This window comes from Camelina sativa, chromosome 10 (genome assembly GCF_000633955.1).
Source record: "Camelina sativa cultivar DH55 chromosome 10, Cs, whole genome shotgun sequence".
NCBI classification, from domain to species: Eukaryota; Viridiplantae; Streptophyta; class Magnoliopsida; order Brassicales; family Brassicaceae; genus Camelina; species Camelina sativa.
In genome coordinates this window covers 7,924,971-7,944,108 of record NC_025694.1, presented here as the reverse complement: position 1 = coordinate 7,944,108, position 19,138 = coordinate 7,924,971, and the positions used below count along the sequence as shown (strand labels likewise).

General features: G+C 39.6%; 5 protein-coding genes across 5 annotated transcripts; 3 read left to right on the top strand and 2 right to left on the bottom strand.

Moving 5' to 3' along the window:
• Positions 1,298 to 4,720, top strand: LOC104717854 (heat shock 70 kDa protein 6, chloroplastic-like). Its single transcript, XM_010435489.2, has 8 exons — positions 1,298 to 2,010; positions 2,237 to 2,489; positions 2,587 to 2,666; positions 2,766 to 2,908; positions 2,994 to 3,092; positions 3,230 to 3,419; positions 3,538 to 3,936; positions 4,094 to 4,720. The coding sequence occupies exons 1-8, from the start codon at positions 1,432 to 1,434 to the stop codon at positions 4,508 to 4,510; spliced, it is 2,160 nt and encodes a 719-aa protein (XP_010433791.1). The 5' UTR covers positions 1,298 to 1,431; the 3' UTR covers positions 4,511 to 4,720.
• On the top strand, positions 7,741 to 11,454 carry LOC104717853 (MACPF domain-containing protein At4g24290-like). Its single transcript, XM_010435488.2, has 8 exons — positions 7,741 to 8,009; positions 8,324 to 8,668; positions 8,881 to 9,119; positions 9,427 to 9,628; positions 9,797 to 9,865; positions 9,961 to 10,147; positions 10,248 to 10,414; positions 10,508 to 11,454. The coding sequence occupies exons 2-8, from the start codon at positions 8,405 to 8,407 to the stop codon at positions 11,198 to 11,200; spliced, it is 1,821 nt and encodes a 606-aa protein (XP_010433790.1). The 5' UTR covers positions 7,741 to 8,009; positions 8,324 to 8,404; the 3' UTR covers positions 11,201 to 11,454.
• Positions 11,904 to 12,814, top strand: LOC104717852. Its single transcript, XM_010435487.2, has one exon. The coding sequence runs from the start codon at positions 12,068 to 12,070 to the stop codon at positions 12,725 to 12,727; it is 660 nt and encodes a 219-aa protein (XP_010433789.1). The 5' UTR covers positions 11,904 to 12,067; the 3' UTR covers positions 12,728 to 12,814.
• LOC104717847 (separase-like) lies at positions 13,021 to 16,165 on the bottom strand. Its single transcript, XM_010435481.2, has 9 exons — positions 15,542 to 16,165; positions 15,283 to 15,463; positions 15,095 to 15,202; positions 14,820 to 14,954; positions 14,304 to 14,743; positions 14,113 to 14,218; positions 13,886 to 14,011; positions 13,459 to 13,758; positions 13,021 to 13,352 (listed from the first exon to the last, which is right to left on the bottom strand). The coding sequence occupies exons 1-9, from the start codon at positions 16,141 to 16,143 to the stop codon at positions 13,197 to 13,199; spliced, it is 2,154 nt and encodes a 717-aa protein (XP_010433783.2). The 5' UTR covers positions 16,144 to 16,165; the 3' UTR covers positions 13,021 to 13,196.
• On the bottom strand, positions 17,004 to 19,129 carry LOC104717849 (uncharacterized protein At5g49945-like). Its single transcript, XM_010435482.2, has 5 exons — positions 18,862 to 19,129; positions 18,676 to 18,754; positions 17,756 to 18,343; positions 17,342 to 17,545; positions 17,004 to 17,245 (listed from the first exon to the last, which is right to left on the bottom strand). Exons 3-5 carry the CDS (start codon positions 18,317 to 18,319, stop codon positions 17,153 to 17,155), a joined length of 861 nt encoding a protein of 286 aa, XP_010433784.1. The 5' UTR covers positions 18,320 to 18,343; positions 18,676 to 18,754; positions 18,862 to 19,129; the 3' UTR covers positions 17,004 to 17,152.

Below are 19,138 nucleotides of genomic sequence, written 5' to 3'. Positions count from 1 at the left end.
TACATGTTACTTTATTTTGGGAGATGATGATCCTTCACTCCAAGATTGTCCTTTTGTGTAAAACTCGAGAGAGCATCATCTTGCCCAATGCACTTGCACATGGAGTTCGAATTATTTATCTTTATTCCAATTTTTATATTGTTTTCTTTCATCAACTCTCTCAGAAATATAACTATCTTGGAGTAATCACGTTTTATATAGATAAAACAGATTTGTATATAAGAGTAGACATATTAAGGAGTTAATGGGTCTTCTATGTCACCAAAATCATTTGTATATAAGAGAGTAGACGTATGAAGTTAATTGGTCTTCTGTGTCACCAAAATCAATTTATGGTACCATCATAGTACTTAACTTTTATGAGCGAGGGAGCTAGTAACAATTTTTTTCACAAAAGATTGTAAGAAACCTTTGACTTTGAGGTATCTCTCTATAATAAGAGAAATTTGTGACGAAAATGTCGAGGGGCATCAGGCCATGCCTCTCCACCGCACACAGTTTTTCTTTTTTGAGGCCAACAAAAACTGAATGTTGCGACAGTTGTTTAAGAAATCGGTACTGTTATCCGTAAACTATGATATATATACCTTTCTGTTTAGCTCAATGTACAAAAACGGTCGTATAAAGTTCTATCAAACAACCCATCCAATTCCGACCATGCACTAATGTGGGTAAGATCTACGTACGACACGGTCCACACCGACAGTCGTATGAAATACACCCATTTGTGGAATACAAGCATTAATTAAAATTACCATAGATCCAACACGAGTCGCTCAGCTCTCTTTCGCTTGCATCTTGATATCTTGCTTTGGTTGTTTTGAACCTCTCTACTCACTTCTTTATCTTTTACAACTTAAAGCTTTACTAAAAGTTTCAAGCCAAATCTAAATGAGATTTGTAGAAGAGATCTACTAAATTAAGAGTTTTGTTTCAGATATATGAAATTTGCACCTAGTAGGTAATCAATATTTTTAAAATGTTACTAACTATATGCTTATTCAAATTTACAAATAGTAACCACATCATCATCCATTTCCTAATAATAGGACAAGTGATCCTTGGCAATAACCCTTTTGACATGTAGTAGTAATAGGAGGAGGATGTGGGCTTTTGTGAAAAGTCTAGATCTTTCTCATGAGAGAAATCTGGATATCTCTCTATGATATGATGGGTGTCACAAAAAACTCAAGAAACACTTGTGTTGGCCTATTGAAGCCCACCCATTTCACACCATCCCCCCTCTTCTCGAAGCTTCAGCTAGGTCCCACCTTTTCCTCCTTCCTCTCCCAACCTTTCCTCTTATCTTCTTCTTCCTCTTCTATATCTCTTCCTCCCACTTTCCCTTAGGGTTTTCCAACTTCAAACCCCTCAGTCTCCTCTTTCCTTAGTTTACCCTTTTGCTTCCTCTATCACTAAGCTCGCATAAAAATGGCATCTTCCGCCGCACAAATCCACGTTCTAGGCGGGATTGGATTCGCTAATTCTTCGTCCAAGAGAAGCCTCAATGGTAAAGGTGGTACCTTTATGCCCAGAAGTGCCTTCTTCGGTACACGAACTGGTCCTTTCTCCACACCCACTTCTGCTTTCCTCAGAATGGGCACTAGAAATGGCGGCGGCGCTTCTAGGTACGCTGTTGGTCCCGTGCGTGTGGTTAACGAGAAGGTTGTTGGTATCGATTTGGGTACGACTAACTCCGCCGTCGCTGCTATGGAAGGAGGTAAGCCTACGATTGTGACTAACGCTGAAGGTCAGAGGACGACGCCGTCTGTGGTGGCTTACACGAAGAGCGGTGACAGGCTTGTTGGGCAGATTGCCAAGAGGCAAGCTGTTGTGAATCCGGAGAATACTTTCTTCTCTGTGAAGAGGTTTATTGGTAGGAAGATGAATGAGGTTGATGAGGAGTCTAAGCAGGTTTCTTACAGAGTTGTTAGGGATGACAACGGGAATGTTAAGCTAGAGTGTCCTGCTATTAACAAACAATTTGCTGCTGAGGAGATTTCAGCTCAGGTATTGAATTTTATCTATTTCTTCATTTCTCTTGCATTTTTATGGATGTTGATTGTGTGTTTAGCTGGTTAGAGTCTCGTTTATGCACAATTTTGGGTGATGATTGTGTGTGGCTATATCTGGTACACTTATAGATGGTGGATACTTCACTAGTGTTCATTGTTCAGTAATATGAGTCTCATCTTCTGTATGTTTGATTTCGCATGGGGTTTGGGGTCTGTTGTAGGTTTTGAGGAAACTTGTGGATGATGCCTCAAGATTCTTGAATGACAAAGTAACCAAGGCTGTCATCACTGTACCTGCTTACTTCAACGACTCACAGAGGACAGCTACGAAAGATGCTGGTCGAATTGCTGGGTTGGAAGTTCTTCGTATTATCAATGAGCCCACAGCTGCGTCATTGGCTTATGGGTTTGACAGAAAGAGCAATGAAACAATCCTAGTCTTTGATCTTGGTGGTGGTACCTTTGATGTTTCAGGTACTTGACATTGGATTTTTTCTAAAGTTGTCTATGTGTAGTCTTGAGAATATTCTTTACATGTAATAACACCACTGAGATGTTTTATGTTATACAGTGCTTGAGGTTGGTGATGGTGTGTTTGAAGTGCTTTCCACTTCTGGCGACACACATTTGGGTGGTGATGACTTTGACAAGGTGAGTTAACTCCACACATTTATTTAAAAGTCCTTAGTAAAAGAGCTTTGAATCTGTTTCTTTCGTGCTTTACTTGATAGATATACTTTTGAAATGCAGAGAGTTGTTGATTGGCTTGCTGCGGAATTCAAGAAAGATGAAGGGATAGATCTTTTGAAAGACAAGCAAGCTCTTCAAAGGTTAACAGAGGCAGCAGAAAAAGCTAAAATTGAGCTTTCCTCGCTGACTCAGACAAATATGAGGTACACTTAGTTTTTCTTGCCAAATTTTTCAACTTAGTACTTTTACAAGCACCTGACTTCTGATTGATATGAATTGTGTGCGCAGCTTGCCATTTATCACGGCCACAGCTGATGGACCCAAACACATAGAAACTACCCTCACACGTGCCAAGTTTGAAGAATTATGTTCAGATTTACTTGACAGGTAACTTTAGTTACAGTTCTTATGGCTGATGTTTATGGCCTGGCAAGTAAATAGATTGCTGTCTGTTCATTCTATAGCTTTCGATTGATTATGAAGGCTTACGATTCTTAATTTCTTACCATGTATTTATATTATAGGGTCAAGACTCCCGTCGAGAATTCCCTGAGGGATGCAAAGCTAAGCTTCAAAGATATTGATGAAGTGATCCTTGTCGGTGGATCCACTCGTATTCCTGCTGTTCAGGAACTCGTAAGGAAGGTGACTGGGAAAGAACCTAATGTCACAGTAAATCCTGATGAGGTTGTAGCTTTAGGTGCTGCAGTCCAGGTGTGTTCTCGTGACCTTGTAACTTTCATCCTATTTAGGTCTTGGTAACATTGTGGCAAATAAGTTGTGATTTGCTGCAATGAGTTCTTATTAAGTGCTATTTTCTTTTTGACTCTAGGCTGGTGTTCTTGCTGGAGATGTGAGTGACATTGTGCTTCTTGATGTGACACCACTTTCGATTGGTTTGGAGACCCTTGGAGGTGTTATGACCAAGATCATTCCAAGAAACACTACACTACCTACTTCGAAATCAGAAGTCTTTTCGACTGCTGCCGATGGGCAGACAAGTGTTGAGATTAATGTGCTGCAGGGTGAGAGGGAGTTTGTTAGGGATAACAAGTCTCTTGGCAGCTTCCGTCTAGATGGTATTCCACCAGCACCGCGTGGAGTTCCACAAATCGAAGTCAAATTTGACATTGATGCCAATGGTATTCTATCTGTCAGTGCTGCTGACAAAGGCACTGGCAAGAAACAAGACATCACCATTACTGGTGCGAGTACATTGCCCAAGGATGAGGTGCGTGCTTTTTTGCTTAAGAATGAAATTTATAACTGTTGCTCATTGCTATCAGCTAATTAATGGCTGTAGCTATCTCCATGATTATAGAAATGGTTCCTTCTTCTAATATTCATAGTAATGGTAACTAAAATTGGTGTGGTTGAATGTATTACAGGTAGACCAAATGGTCCAGGAAGCAGAAAGATTTGCAAAGGATGACAAGGAGAAGAGAGACGCAATCGACACAAAGAACCAGGCAGATTCAGTGGTGTACCAGACGGAGAAGCAACTAAAAGAACTTGGAGAGAAGATTCCAGGTGACGTGAAAGAGAAGGTGGAGGCTAAGCTACAAGAGCTGAAAGAGAAGATAGCAAGCGGGTCAACACAAGAAATAAAAGACACGATGGCCGCTCTAAACCAAGAAGTGATGCAGATTGGTCAGTCTCTATACAACCAGCCTGGAGCTGGAGGTGGTGCACCAGGTACTGGTCCATCCCCTGGTGGTGAAGGTCCTTCATCAGGAGACTCGTCTTCAAGTAAAGGTGGTGATGGCGGAGATGTGATCGATGCTGACTTCGAAGACAGCAAATGAGAAAGCAAACTAGGACGGCTTTGATGATATTCATACATGCGGGATGCAGTGGGATACATTGATTTTGTAGGTTGGATTTGAGAAGAAGACACATGAATTAAGAAATGCTTGTGAACATCATTTATTTTGTCGTGAGAAGGAAGCAGTGTGTGGTTTACAGAGCGATGATGTTTTTAAAAATACATAATAAAATTGCAAGGCTTCTTCTCTCTTACACGTTACTTAAAATGAAGAGAGAAAAATCTACTAACCAAGTTGAGGGTTTTGAGGCAAATCCAGATCGCAATTATAGTATCCAATTATAGCGACTCAATCCACCGCAATATTAGTATCCAATGCATAACAACGTACGCTTGGTTGGTTACTTCTTTACCTTAATCAAAACAAAACTGAAAGGCAAATCTTAAATCTATGATGGTAAGTTAGATTCATCATGCAACTTTATAAAAAGGTAAAATATGAATCAAATCAGTCCACATGCACCGCATATGCAGTTTAAAAAAAAATCTTCCGTAGTAGAGAGAGGCATACAAACAAACACCAAATAAAAAAAAATAAAAGCTTTACAGCATAGTTTCCCTTGTTCCCAGGAAACGTATTTAAAATAGTCGACATCTCTCTCTCTCAGTTCTTTTAGATCTCTCTTTGAGATATGAGAAGTTTAGTTTCGAGCAAGAAATTTTTTTTGTCGTTGTTACTTATATGAATGCTACTTTCTACTACTGTATTACAAAAAAAAAGAAGTAATTAAAGTTCCCTGCAAAGCGTGTAATAATAATGTAACAACAACAACAAGCTGTAAAAATACAAAAAGGAAAGCATATAAAAAGAATAACCGCAGGAGCTAACGTCTAAACTAACGAATGTTATCTCAAATTTTTGGTGGAAATCTAATGATAAGGCACGAGGTATGCATTGGGTGGCCTGGGATAAAGTCTATAAGGATAAGTGTGATGGAGGATTGGGTTTCCGCACTTTGGAACAATTTAATGATGCAATGCTGGCTAAGCAATATTGGCGGTTAATTCATTATCCGAATTCCCTGATGGCTCGGGTTCTGAGAGGTAGATATTTTCAGAACAAACATCCTTTACAGGCCAAGAAGCCATATTCTCGTTCTTTTGCTTGGAGAAGTATTTACTCTACAAAAGGTTTGGTCGAACACGGATCCAGATGGGCGATAGGCTCGGGCTGCCAGGTTTCGGTATGGCGAGATCTTTGGATACCGGATTCTCAGCCAAGATCAGCTAATGGTCGAGGGAGATTGCTACATCCCAATCTAATGGTTAATCATTTAATAAACCCAGTTACTAAGGAGTGGCATATGCCAATCCTGGAAGAGTCTATGAACCCAGAGGATATACAANATATACAGATTATTCAATCTATGGAGGTCAGTAAAGTCTTTAAACCCGATAGATTGATCTGGCACTATACTAAGTCAGGAAAATATTCGGTCAAATCGGGTTATCGGCTCGCACGTGAATTAATTAAAGAGGTTGAATATGGGCCGACGTGTACGGCCCTTAGGGCACATGCATGGAAACTTGAAATTCCCACAAAGGTCCAACATTTTTTCTGGCAGGTTCCCTCCGGTTCCCTCCCTGTGATGGAACGTCTTGCTCAGCGGGGTGTCCGGTGTGATACTTTATGCAAACGCTGTGGTTCGGAGGTGTAGACCATAAATCATGCACTTTTTGAGTGCTCTCACTCGCGGCGGATCTGGGATTTATTTTCGGGTGACATATGTTCCGGGGACTTTCCTTATGGATCGATCTACTCGAATCTAGATTTCCTATTCTGGCGAGCGCCATCCCAGTCGAACGTTTCGGATATAAGCCTTCGCTTACCATGGCTTGTCTGGTCAATTTGGAAGGACAGAAATAAAAAAAATTTCCAAGGACTTACGGCAGAGCCTATTGACGTTATCAATCAGGCAGCCAATGATAGAATGTTATGGGAAGAGGCCAAGTCCTCTTATTCGGACTCCATAGAGCCTTTGCCTGTAGAGGTTCGGGTTCCTTCTCCTCGGTGTCAGGTCGATGGATCTTGGAAGGCCTCTGATTCTTTCGTGGGTCTGGGCTGGTGATTTTGTAACAGTGAGGATATTAGGAGCACGGAGTCTGCGACGTAGTCCTTCCCCCTACATTCGGAGGTACAAGCGTTGATTTGGGCGATGAAATCCCTTCTGGCGGCAGGTGTTGATTGTCAAAGTTTCGAGACAGATTGTGCAGAATTAGTGGCGATGGTGCAATCTCCTGATGAATGGCCCGCCTTCTCTAACCTGTTGGATGAATTCTGCTTACTTCGATCCTCCTTTCTGGCCTTCATGCTTTCACGGATCCCGCGGTCGTCAAATGTCCGGCCCGACTGTCTTGCTCGTTCTTTGCGATTTTTATCTTTTGAAACTTCATTTGTAAACTTTTTCCCTTCGGTTTGGGTAACCAACTTTGAGATTATTTTCTAATTTAATGTTTGGTTGACAAAAAAAAAAAAGAATAAAAAACAAAGAGAGAGGCGAGAGTAGTAAAGTGGAAAGATCAATGTCCAATTCCCAATCTCTTTGACCAATTAGTTGACTTTTCTTTCCTTGTCTGCTTTGTTTTTTTAACTCTCTCTCTCTCAGGGCATCATTAAAGGGGGAACTATTTTTGGTGTTCTTAGATTAAATATATAGTGAAATAATGCTAGATCAGTTGTTAAGATCATAGGTAAAAAAAATGGGAGAACTAATTATGGTGTTCTTAGAATAAAGATATAGTGAAATAATATTCATAAACATTTTACAAATTATAAAAACTTATAAAATAACATTTAAATTGCTTACTTATATAAAAGCAATTGTATACTTATAAATTAATATAATATTCTTAAACATATTACAATTATAAAAACTTATAAATTAACATTTAAATTGCATACTTATATAAAAGCAATTATATACTTATAAATTAATATAATATTCTTAAATATATTACAATTATAAAAACTTATAAATTAACATTTAAATTGCTTACTTATATAAATGAAATATTTTTTTTTTTCCAAAAAATCTCGTCCAATCACATGAAACCACGTCAAATAAGAACTAGGCTTAGATCAGTTCTACATCAAGAACTAAAAAAGTGTTCTAAGCCACTATTCATTATTTTTATAATTTTTTTGGGCTAAGAACACCCTTGGTGTTCTCCCATTAATGATGGCCTCAGCTGTTACCATCTTCTAATCTACCCTCTCACCTTCTTAATCACTTTTTGATTAAGCCAACTTTTTTTTTTTCTCTTACACCAAAAATTAAAAAAACCTAATTTACTGCTAGCTCCTCGATTGAGTCCTGCCTTCTTCTTCTTCTTCTTCTTCTTCTTCTGCTGGCTCCTTTGCTGCAAAAATCTATCCAATCCTTAGTCGTCTCTCGATTTAAGATTCTTCTCAGCATTTGTTTAGATCGTAGTTTTCGAGCTCTGTTGGCGATTCATTTGAAGACATATGCCTTGAAAACGTACTTGAACACCCAACTTCTTCTTTTTTTTGTTCTTTCTTTAAATTACAAATATTGCTTTGCCCTTAATTGTTCTTGTTTCTTCAAAGTCTTAATGTTTTTTTTGTAGTCTTACTCTTTGACTTTTACAATGATTTTTTCTCTTTTGAGACATTGTGGACTTGGTCGTATGTTCAAAGATTCCTATCTAGGTCGTAAAGCTACAGTCTTTTTGTTTTGTTTTGTCTATATTTAGAAATCATGATTTCGATTATCTCTTCTTGAGTTTCAGATTTGTAATTTCAATTCGTGTCATCATTATTTCTTTTTTTCAGACCAAACAAAAACACCAAAAGCAGGGTGCTTTGATTGTTCTAGAGGCTATAAAATATTGAAAGCCTTGCTTGAAGTGAAGCATGGCACTTCGGCTACCAGCTTCTAAAGCAGCTGAAGTTGCGATTGGATCCATTGGCTGCGGTTATGATTTAGCTATTGATGTAAGGTTGAAATATTGCAAAGGAGGCTCCAAAGATTCTAGATTGCTTGATATTAAAGAAGGTGATGACAATTGCGAGATTCTTTTGCCTGGTGGTTTCTCCATTCCTAATGTTTCCAAGTCTATCAAATGCGATAAAGGCGAGCGTATGCGCTTTAGGTCTGATATTCTCCCTTTCCAACAGGTAATAAAGTTTATATCTTTTTGTATACCCTTGTTTGAATTTGTGGTTATGTCTGACAAATTTAGAAACTCTAGTTTCCGTTGGTCCATCCAGTATGTATTGCTTGATGTAGGTTTTGTAACCCTTTAGCTACTTTCCTTGTACATTGCTCTCAGATATAATCCCAGAGAGATCGTTGATGCTTAGTTATTAACGATCTTATGGTTTTCTAGATGGCAGAGCAGTTCAACCAGGAACTATCTTTGGCTGGTAAAATCCCCTCGGGTCTCTTCAACGCAATGTTTGAATTCTCGAGCTGTTGGCAGAAAGATGCAGCCTATACCAAAAACCTTGCTTTTGATGGGATATTCATCTCACTATACACGGTTGCTTTGGACAAATCTCAAATGTTACTCCGGGAACATGTTAAGCAGGCTGTCCCATCAACATGGGACCCTGCTGCATTGGCAAGGTGATTTGCTGCTCTCTTCATAATAGAATTGTAATATTCATGGATGTATGTATCTTAAGCCTATGAAAAGTTACTTACAGCTGCATATTGTCTGTGAGATTGTTTGATGGTTTCGCAATGACATGAGAAGACTCTTCTATCTTTATAGAGCTTTCTTGCAGCAGTTATGCCCAGTTTCTTTGTATTGAGTGAAATTGTTTTTGTACTTCTTACTTGTTGTCGTCATTGTTTCATTAGTAATATTTATTTTTTAAATGGAGGGCGAGGATCTATGACTTAACACTTATTCAAATGTTTCTTTTATCAGGTTTATAGATATTTATGGGACGCATATAATTGTTGGTGTTAAGATGGGAGGAAAAGATGTTATTTATGCAAAACAACAACATTCGTCAAAACTTCAACCTGAGGATCTGCAGAAAAGGTTAAAAGAGGTGGCGGATAAGAGGTTCGTGGAAGCTAGTGGAGTGCATAATATGGCTCCAGAAAAAGTACATGCAAGTAGTAAGGTCTGAAACAATTGTTATATTTTTGTTCACCATTATCAGAACTTTTCTTATTTGTGAATGTCAGTTATGCTGTGGGTTTTCGACATCTAAAGGAATTAGTATTACTACTACCAATCTAGTTTTGCAACTCTCAAGTCTGTAATACCTGTCTTTTATCGCTTGTTTCAGGTGGAAACAAAGGAGCAACGCCTGAGATTTGCAGATACCAGTTCCTTGGGCTCTTATGCAAATAAGGAGGTAATTTCCATTGGTATTAAATCCGAGCATTAGAGACAATGTTATCGTGTGTGTATGTGTTAGCTTATTTTCTCATAAATTACATGTATTTGTAGGACATTGTCTTCATGTGCAAAAGGCGAGGTGGAAATGATAATAGAAATCTATTGCATAATGAATGGCTGCAATCAGTCCAGATGGAGCCTGATGTGATCTCAATGTCCTTTATCCCAATTACGTCTTTGCTTAATGGAGTTCCAGGAAGTGGATTCTTAAGCCATGCCATAAATCTGTATCTAAGATGTAAGCCTACAAATCATTTGCGCTGTGTGCATTTCTTCATAACAGTAATTTCTTTTACCTTCTTTTACAATCCAACATTACTTGTGATTTGTATTTGTAGATAAGCCACCGATTGAAGAGCTACATCAGTTTTTAGAGTTTCAGCTACCAAGGCAGTGGGCACCAGTGTTTAGTGAACTTCCTCTTGGTCCGCAACGAAAGCAACAAAGTTGTGCGTCTCTGCAATTCAGTTTTTTTGGACCTAAGCTATATGTGAATACTACTCCGGTATGAAGTTTGTTTCACTGCAGGCACTTCGGTTAGATTTTGCTTAAAAGTCCTCAAGTCTTGAAATGTTGTTCTCGTTTATCTTGGTTTCAGGTCGATGTTGGTAAGAGGCCAATCACTGGCATGCGGCTGTACCTAGAGGGTAGAAGAAGCAACCGTTTGGCAATTCATTTGCAGCACCTTTCCTCTCTTCCCAAGATATATCAACTCGAAGACGATCCAAATAGAAGTATGCGACAAGAGTCTCATGATCGTCGATACTTTGAGAAAGTAAACTGGAAGAACTACTCTCACGTCTGCACAGCACCCGTTGAATCAGAAGATGATCTTTCGGTAGTAACAGGTGCGCAGCTCCATGTAGAGAGTCACGGGTTCAAGAACGTACTGTTCTTGCGCCTTTGTTTCTCAAGAGTTGTTGGAGCAACACTTGTAAAGAATTCTGAATGGGATGAAGCAGTAGGCTTTGCTCCAAAATCAGGACTCATCTCAACGCTAATAAGCCATCACTTCACTGCAGCGCAAAAGCCACCACCACGACCTGCAGATGTGAATATAAACTCGGCTATCTATCCTGGTGGACCACCTGTACCCACGCAAGCACCCAAACTTTTGAAATTTGTGGATACAAGTGAGATGACAAGAGGACCACAAGAATCACCAGGGTATTGGGTTGTATCAGGTGCAAGATTACTAGTGGAGAAAGGGAAGATCTCATTGAAGGTAAAGTATTCACTGTTGACTGCGATACTGGAAGATGAAGTGATTGAGGAACACTATGAAGGTTAAAAAGAAATGGTGGTCGTGTGGCTCAAAAGGATTAACGAGGATGGCAGAAAATAGGATGGGTGGTTTTGTTTGTGACTGTGTGTGTACATTCTTCAGCCTTTGTCATTTGTAATGTAACGGTGTGTGTGGGTGTTGGTGTGATAGGAATGCTTGACTTGTACATTCACTATCTTTGGACCAGAGATTTTTGGAGAAGCTAACTACACACTGCACCTAAATATCAATATATCACACGAGGAGTTGGTGTTCAGGGATTTATCCAATCTATGATTTTAAATAATTCACAAGTTCTTGTACATAGGATTGCAAAAAGACAACAATAACTTAGTTGCATTACATATTGACTAGCATAGAGATTAGAGGGTATGAAGATCATTTGTTATTTTTCTTTAGTGGATTATTACATATATACTAGCAAATAGATTAGAGGGTACATGGATTACATCAAGTTGTGTGAAAGCCATGAGATATCAAGTTGTTCTGAATTCTAATTTTGTTAGAATTCCCAATTCAAATAAAATCCAACTAGACTTTCAAAATGGCAAGTCAAAGTAAAGCTCTACTTGCACGCAAACAAAACAAGAAAAAAAGAAGGGAAAAGTGTTGGGCATAGTTTCTAAAGAAGTAAGAAAGAGAGTAATAATCAAACTTTGAAACACGTTTGAAAGTCTTATAATAAGAATGAATCGAAAGAGACCCGCCATCGCCTCTTGACTTCTCTAAACATTGATCACGTCAACAAGACAACAACCATTTTAAACACTTAACCACACGTTCTAACTTGTATATAATACCATCATAATCATCTATTAATTCTCTAACACCAATAACAAAAACGAAACAGAGAGAAAAAAAAAAACGAAAAAAATGTCTTCATCATCTTCCATAACGCATAGAAACCCAATTATTTCGCAGCAAAATGGCTCACAAGAGGGATCGGAGTCTGTTCCAAAGCTAAGGAGACTACGTTCGACATCTCAAAATGCCATGTCACAGACGCTTACGTCAGCTGCAAACTTAGCCAATCTCCTTCCCACCGGAACGCTCTTAGCTTTCACGCTCCTCATACCCATCTTCACATCCAACGGCTCATGCGACCACGCTAACCGAATTTTAACCACAGGGCTCTTGACGCTCCTTGCCATTTCTTGCTTCCTCAGCTCCTTCACGGACAGCGTCAAAGCTGAAGACGGTAACGTGTATTACGGTTTTGCTACTCATAAGGGTATGTGGGTTTTTGACTACCCTGACCCCAACGGTTTGGGTTTGCCTGATCTTAGTAAATACCGGATGCGGATCGTTGACTGGATCCACGCTGTTCTGTCGGTTCTTGTGTTCGGTGCGGTGGCTCTGAGGGACAAGAACGCCGTGAGTTGTTTTTATCCGGCGCCAGAGCAAGAAACCAAGAAGGTTTTGGATATCATTCCGATGGGTGTTGGAGTTATATGCAGCTTGTTGTTCTTGGTTTTCCCGGCGAGAAGGCACGGTATTGGATACCCGGTCACCGGAGACGGAGGTCGTCGTTAGTTTAGATTCGTTTCTTTTTTTTTATTGCCAAATAAAATGTAAACGATTGATTCTTTTAATTATATGGTTGACTAATTCGTTTATGTATTCCTTCTTCTTATCTACTTATTTTGCTAGTAATTATTAAAATGTTGAGTGGAATATATTGAGAACTATTAATGCAAACAATCTTATAATATGTTTCTACTAGGTCGTAAACTTGTCATACACTCAGGAAGAGGTGATGAATGATTTGAAAATGGCTTCTCTAATTGAGTTAACAGTTAACACAAGAATACTTTAGCCAAATTGAGTAATAACAAAGATTCAAACTAGTAACTATCGAATTCTTTGTGAGCTAATGAATAAAATTGTTGGATCTACAAATGTTTCCCTAGGTTTCATTCTCATAACTTAAACAACCGAGCCTCCTATGATATGATATCTATTACAAAGAAAACATCAAAAATTTCTGGAAGAATAGATTCGATTAAGCTTCATGAGTATATATTTTGCTACAAGTCTTTTGCTTCTTCTTTTTGATAGCAGTTATCAAGAACTGCATAGTGCAAGCATCGCCATCGCAAGTATCAGCCATGAACGTTCCAACTCTCTCTCTCTTATGAAATTTATGTCTGTGTTGTATCTGATGACAGGACGCAATTATTCACAAGCATTCAAAAATAAATCAAAAGCAAGATACTTATATAAGTTGAAGATATGAATTGAGAACCAGAGAAACATGCAGGTACCTTAACCCATTGTTTGATTATGGGCGTAGGGTCTGGCAACTTTTTGAAGATGTCTTCAGCTGCAGACCAATTTTCTAAAACAAACACAAGCAAATTCTCGATTTCTCCTGTACCATGTTGCTGCTGGAGAACATCCAGATAAAATTCAGATTTGCTACATGCGTCACTCACAAAATCTATGACTGCTTCTCCGGGCAGAGAACCCTCAGATAGGTCGTCAGACTCATTTACATATATATGAAAGAGGAGTCTAACACAAGTCCACACTGTTTTGATACATAATTTGAACGCCGTAGAAGCCTGCAATGCAAAGTAGTACACCATCAATATGAAGAAAAAAAGAACTAGGCGGCTGCAAAATCTTGCAAAGCAAACAGAGAAGTAAAGGTCATAAGGCTTTTAATACGTAGTCAGCTATATATGCTACCTCTTTTAGATGATTAATATTGTACAACTCTAAACCAATATCGTGAAATGAAGCAAGTAGATATTTGAGCTCGGGAGGTGAAATCCCCGGACTAGCAATTACATCCTCAACTAGTCTGTTAGTGACCTGAGAAAAAAAAAAGGAAACCTTGAGACAATTAGTTGGCCAAGCATAGACTCTTGCAAAAAGTTAAACTGATTTGTGAGAATTGCAGGTCAGCATTTAACCTCTACTTTACGTTGGGATCTCGTCGAAATAATAAAAGCAGCTATAGCCACGTTTAGCAGAGTCTTGTCAAAGTCAGTCCCAAGACATTCCTTGTCAAGGGTCCGTCTAGCAAAAAGGGAAATGAAAGGTAAGCAAAACATTCAACTCAGAATACATATATTATTCGACGACCAAATATATATCCATGTACCTCTTAAGGAAGCGTAAACAATTGGAAAATTGGAGAAACAGATCCTGTATAACAGATAGCTGACCAGAAGCAAATTCTATTTCCAGGACCATCTTTTTCATGTTCTCAGAATTTATTAAGCTGGCAAGCGGCTGGCACAAAGATTTCAGAGCATCAAGGTAAGGTAGCGTGTATTCCATCGTGCATTTTTGTTGTTTACCCCTAACATTAGTTTTCTTCTTTCCATTACTCGATGTGGTGTTATCATCACCAGGGTAATGGTCAATCATACGAAATAAAGAACCTACGCTTTTCCATATATCATCGTTACCAAGTAAAGCTCTAAGTCCTGAACTAATTTCCATGGGCTCTTCACCATTTTCTCTCAACTTAACATCAAATGCACTGACGGACAGTCCAGCTGAATAAAGTCTTAGGATCACATTTTCTTGTGGCATAGCCTGTCAAGTACTCAGAGCTATCAATATCATATTTTATTAACGGATATGAGACGCAAGTAAGGATGCGAAAAAATACCACAGAGATAACAGCTGCTATCTCATTCAACTGTTTTGAAACTCCTGCACACCATAAGTCTCCTGCTAACTGAGACTTATGAACACAAGAGGAGACTACGTCAAGAAGCTCCAACCAATTTGCTTTAGGTTCAACCTGAGAGAGAATAAGAAAGAGCGCAAAACTATGGTATGAGAGAGTTTCAACATAGCACAGCAATCAGTGGTAATGACCTAACAGTGCTAGAAACATTTCATAACTGACTAATCTAGGACAAGAGACTTTTTTGCACATACCTGGAATTGAGATGCCACAGTTCTCAACACAGACATCCCAATTTTAACGGTTGGTAATGTTTTTGTCTCCTTGGACAGAAACAGTAAAGAAAGCACCTGCAGGGAAAACTGAATACAAAACAGAACAATTAACGAGTGAGAAAGAGACACACACACAGAGAGGGAGATGTAAAATTGTGACAAGTCACCTTATAAAAATGACATTTTGGCAACGGGAATACAGAATATTTCTTCAGTGCAGAGATGCAGAAAGAATGCACATAAATATCATTGAAACGCTCTGCTTCTCTAATTATGGAGAGAGCACACTTTCCCATATCTGACAAGACCTGCGTGAGAAACTTGTCCTGTGCATTGGCATCCAAATACCTGTTGAAAGAAAGAAAGGGTGAAACTTGTTGACTTGTAGAGCAATTTTGAAGCATATCTCTCACACTCACGGTTTACCTGAGCCAGGGTTTTATCTCCCTATCTAGAATCTCAAAGACCCTCGTGTAGTGGCGACGCTCCATATCCCGAGACATTGCAACAGACCTGAAGATGGATTCCACAACCATGAAGACGACTTTTGCTAGCTTATCTCCTCCAAACTCGGGAGGATTTGGCAAAAACTGTACCCATCTGGTCTTGGGTCCTATAACCTGCTCGAGGACTCTAAAAGCATCGTTGTAAGCGTGAGTGAACCAACCCCAGGCCTGGTAACACTGAATCAGCCCGATTCTGTGAAGCTGGACGGCGTGAGGATCGTGGGAGAGAAGTTCGCAGCATTCCAAACAGTAGTCATAGGCGCGGAACAAATCCCCTAGGGATTCGTTGGCAGGGCCAGTGACTGAGAGGCGCTTATGCAGGAAAGAGACGGTTTTGATGAGGAAAGGGACGAACCGCTTCGCCAAGGATCGAGCGGCTAGGGTTTTGTGCTCCTCCCGGTATGTCAATAGGCCTGAGATTGGTCGGAGGTATGCTGAGAGGGAAGATAAAACTTCTCCGGCGTCGGAGGAGGACTCGATTAGAGATAATATGCGAACCTCAGTGACAGTGTCCGAATCCATCCTTGATCCTTCTTTTTTTTTTTTTTTTGTGCTGTGTGTGAAAATATCCTCTGTTTACGCTATCTAGGTCATACATAAACTTGTCATACACTCAAAAGGTAAATAATGCTTTAAAAATTACTTTGTAAATTAGGCAAGTGNCATGAAGACGACTTTTGCTAGCTTATCTCCTCCAAACTCGGGAGGATTTGGCAAAAACTGTACCCATCTGGTCTTGGGTCCTATAACCTGCTCGAGGACTCTAAAAGCATCGTTGTAAGCGTGAGTGAACCAACCCCAGGCCTGGTAACACTGAATCAGCCCGATTCTGTGAAGCTGGACGGCGTGAGGATCGTGGGAGAGAAGTTCGCAGCATTCCAAACAGTAGTCATAGGCGCGGAACAAATCCCCTAGGGATTCGTTGGCAGGGCCAGTGACTGAGAGGCGCTTATGTAGGAAAGAGACGGTTTTGATGAGGAAAGGGACGAACCGCTTCGCCAAGGATCGAGCGGCTAGGGTTTTGTGCTCCTCCCGGTATGTCAATAGGCCTGAGATTGGTCGGAGGTATGCTGAGAGGGAAGATAAAACTTCTCCGGCGTCGGAGGAGGACTCGATTAGAGATAATATGCGAACCTCAGTGACAGTGTCCGAATCCATCCTTGATCCTTCTTTTTTTTTTTTGTTGTGTATGAAAATATCCTCTGTTTACGCTATCTAGGTCATACATAAACTTGTCATACACTCAAAAGGTAAATAATGCTTTAAAAATTACTTTGTAAATTAGGCAAGTGAAAGCGATAAAATATTCTCTGGTAAAATGTCACACCATTACTCTGCTCATTTTGTCTTCCATATGTGTGTTGATGAAGGATTAAATCATGTAAGAGATTAAATGGGTTTTAGAACTCATACTTCATACTTGTCATGTTTTTTTATTCGAGACATACAAACTTGGAATCACAAATGAAAAGTACAGACGAGGATAACTTCACTCTGTTATTTGCAAAACTTAAACAAAAGGGAAGACGACTTAGCCAATTGACTTGGTCTTTTTGGAATTTTTGATTGAGCTGACCGGTGCGGTTGGACCTTGCCTCCTCATCTCGTGTATAGCCGCATCAGCCTGCATACATAAATTTTAGTTTTATTCAACCATATTGTCACATATAACAATAGAATGAGAATGGCTTGTGGGAATAGGTTTGCCAATAGCTGATACCTGTGAGCTGAACTTGTAGCGTCCAACTAAGTCAATGTAATACGGAATAAGTGTTACCAACCGAACCGTATCATCCATGTGTTCAGCATCTGGTAGGGCAAACTTGAAAAGCAGCATCTTCCTGTGTTTACCAGGATGTTGGTCCGAAAAATGCATTGATATGAAATACTTCCCAAACTTTTCGAATGACTTGTCACCAAAAACCTACACATCACAATTGCATCATTGCTAGTCACCAATGAGGCCAGAGGGTATAGGGAAATGGAGTGAAAATCAGTGAACTCTCTCAGAACTTCCTACGAATTTTCATGTTCATCCCTTATATATGTTTAGGCTGAAGTCCAAGAATAAACTAAAATGCTATAATTATCAATCAGCAAACGACTAGAAACCCAACAAGATTTAGCATCTGACCTTACCAAGTACCAGATCTGTAATCATATCCCTAGCTACCTCCTTAGACTCGGACATCACAGCTAACTCCTCTGATACCCACTTCCTCCCCCCGGGAACGGGCACCATTCCTCCAAACCTCTGTAGATCCCTCAGCTCCTTGTGCATCGTTTTCATAGCATTTTTCCTCACCATTGCAAACACGATGTGATCCATGGCTTCATCGTTCATGTGCACTTCGAAACTGATCTCATCTTTACAAGGTACAACTGAGTTGAAGAGCCTCAATATCAAATTGTGCCGGCTCTTAAGCTCCATGGTCGCCAATAGCCCATGACAATACCTACGCCCGCTCGCGTAGAACTTTAACACGTTCGCCGCTTCTTTCAGCATTAACGGCGAGTCCTCTCCTTCACCAACTCCCAACAAACTGAAGTTTTTCTCTAATATCGAGTCTTTAACACAAAATTTTGAGGCCCAAGCCAAAGCGAGGTTTTCATTCTCACGTTTTCCAGTGAAGTAGTTGATTGCGTAACCAACCAAGATAGAGACGCAGACTATCTCTACCGTGTACCAATGCTTCATCTCCAGCTTCCGCAGCTCCTTCACCTACAGTAAGTTTATTAAGGTGGTTGACTGTGAGTTTGTTTCTATATGTGTATTTCTTCTTCTCACCTACTTCCTATTTTGATAATGATTTTAATATTGTCGTTCGTTGAGTGGACAATTATTTACGCAAGCAATCTTATAATATGTTCTACTAGGTCATATAAATTTATTATGGCTTCCCTGTTTGAGTTGCCACAACAAATTAGTAAACTGAAAGCAATAAACTTGTTATGGTCAAGTGTTTGATCATAAACTTATAATATACTTTTGTAATTCAGGGCATGTCCACAAGAAAATACTTGCAAGAAATTGGTGGGAGTAGGGACTCATACCTGTCATGTTGTTTACGTCTCTGACTTTCATATCTTGCCATGCTTATTCGTTGTGTCTTCCCAAAGTACACAAGAAACCCTGTGCAGGTTTACAAACTTGTCAAACCCTGTGCATCCGTTTTACTTGTGGTCATGGCCTTCAGTATAAAATCTTCCATATGCAAACAGCAAACTTGTCAAACTTACCTTAACACATACAGAGTCAATTCGGCTTTCTCTGCGAAAACATGAGGTGTTGGATCCGCTGCGCAGCTATTCTATAGACAGTGGCTACAACCTATAGTTAATATGCAAAACACTTCTGGTTTTCACAGCAAAACCTCTGAGTTATGTTTACTCCAATTGCCTAACTGAGTCTACAAGAGGCTAATTTTCAGGACCTTCACACAAACTCTGAAGATGTGCTTCTACAGTCAAGTCAATTCAGCTGTCCTTACTTGACCTAGTCATAGAAACTCAAATC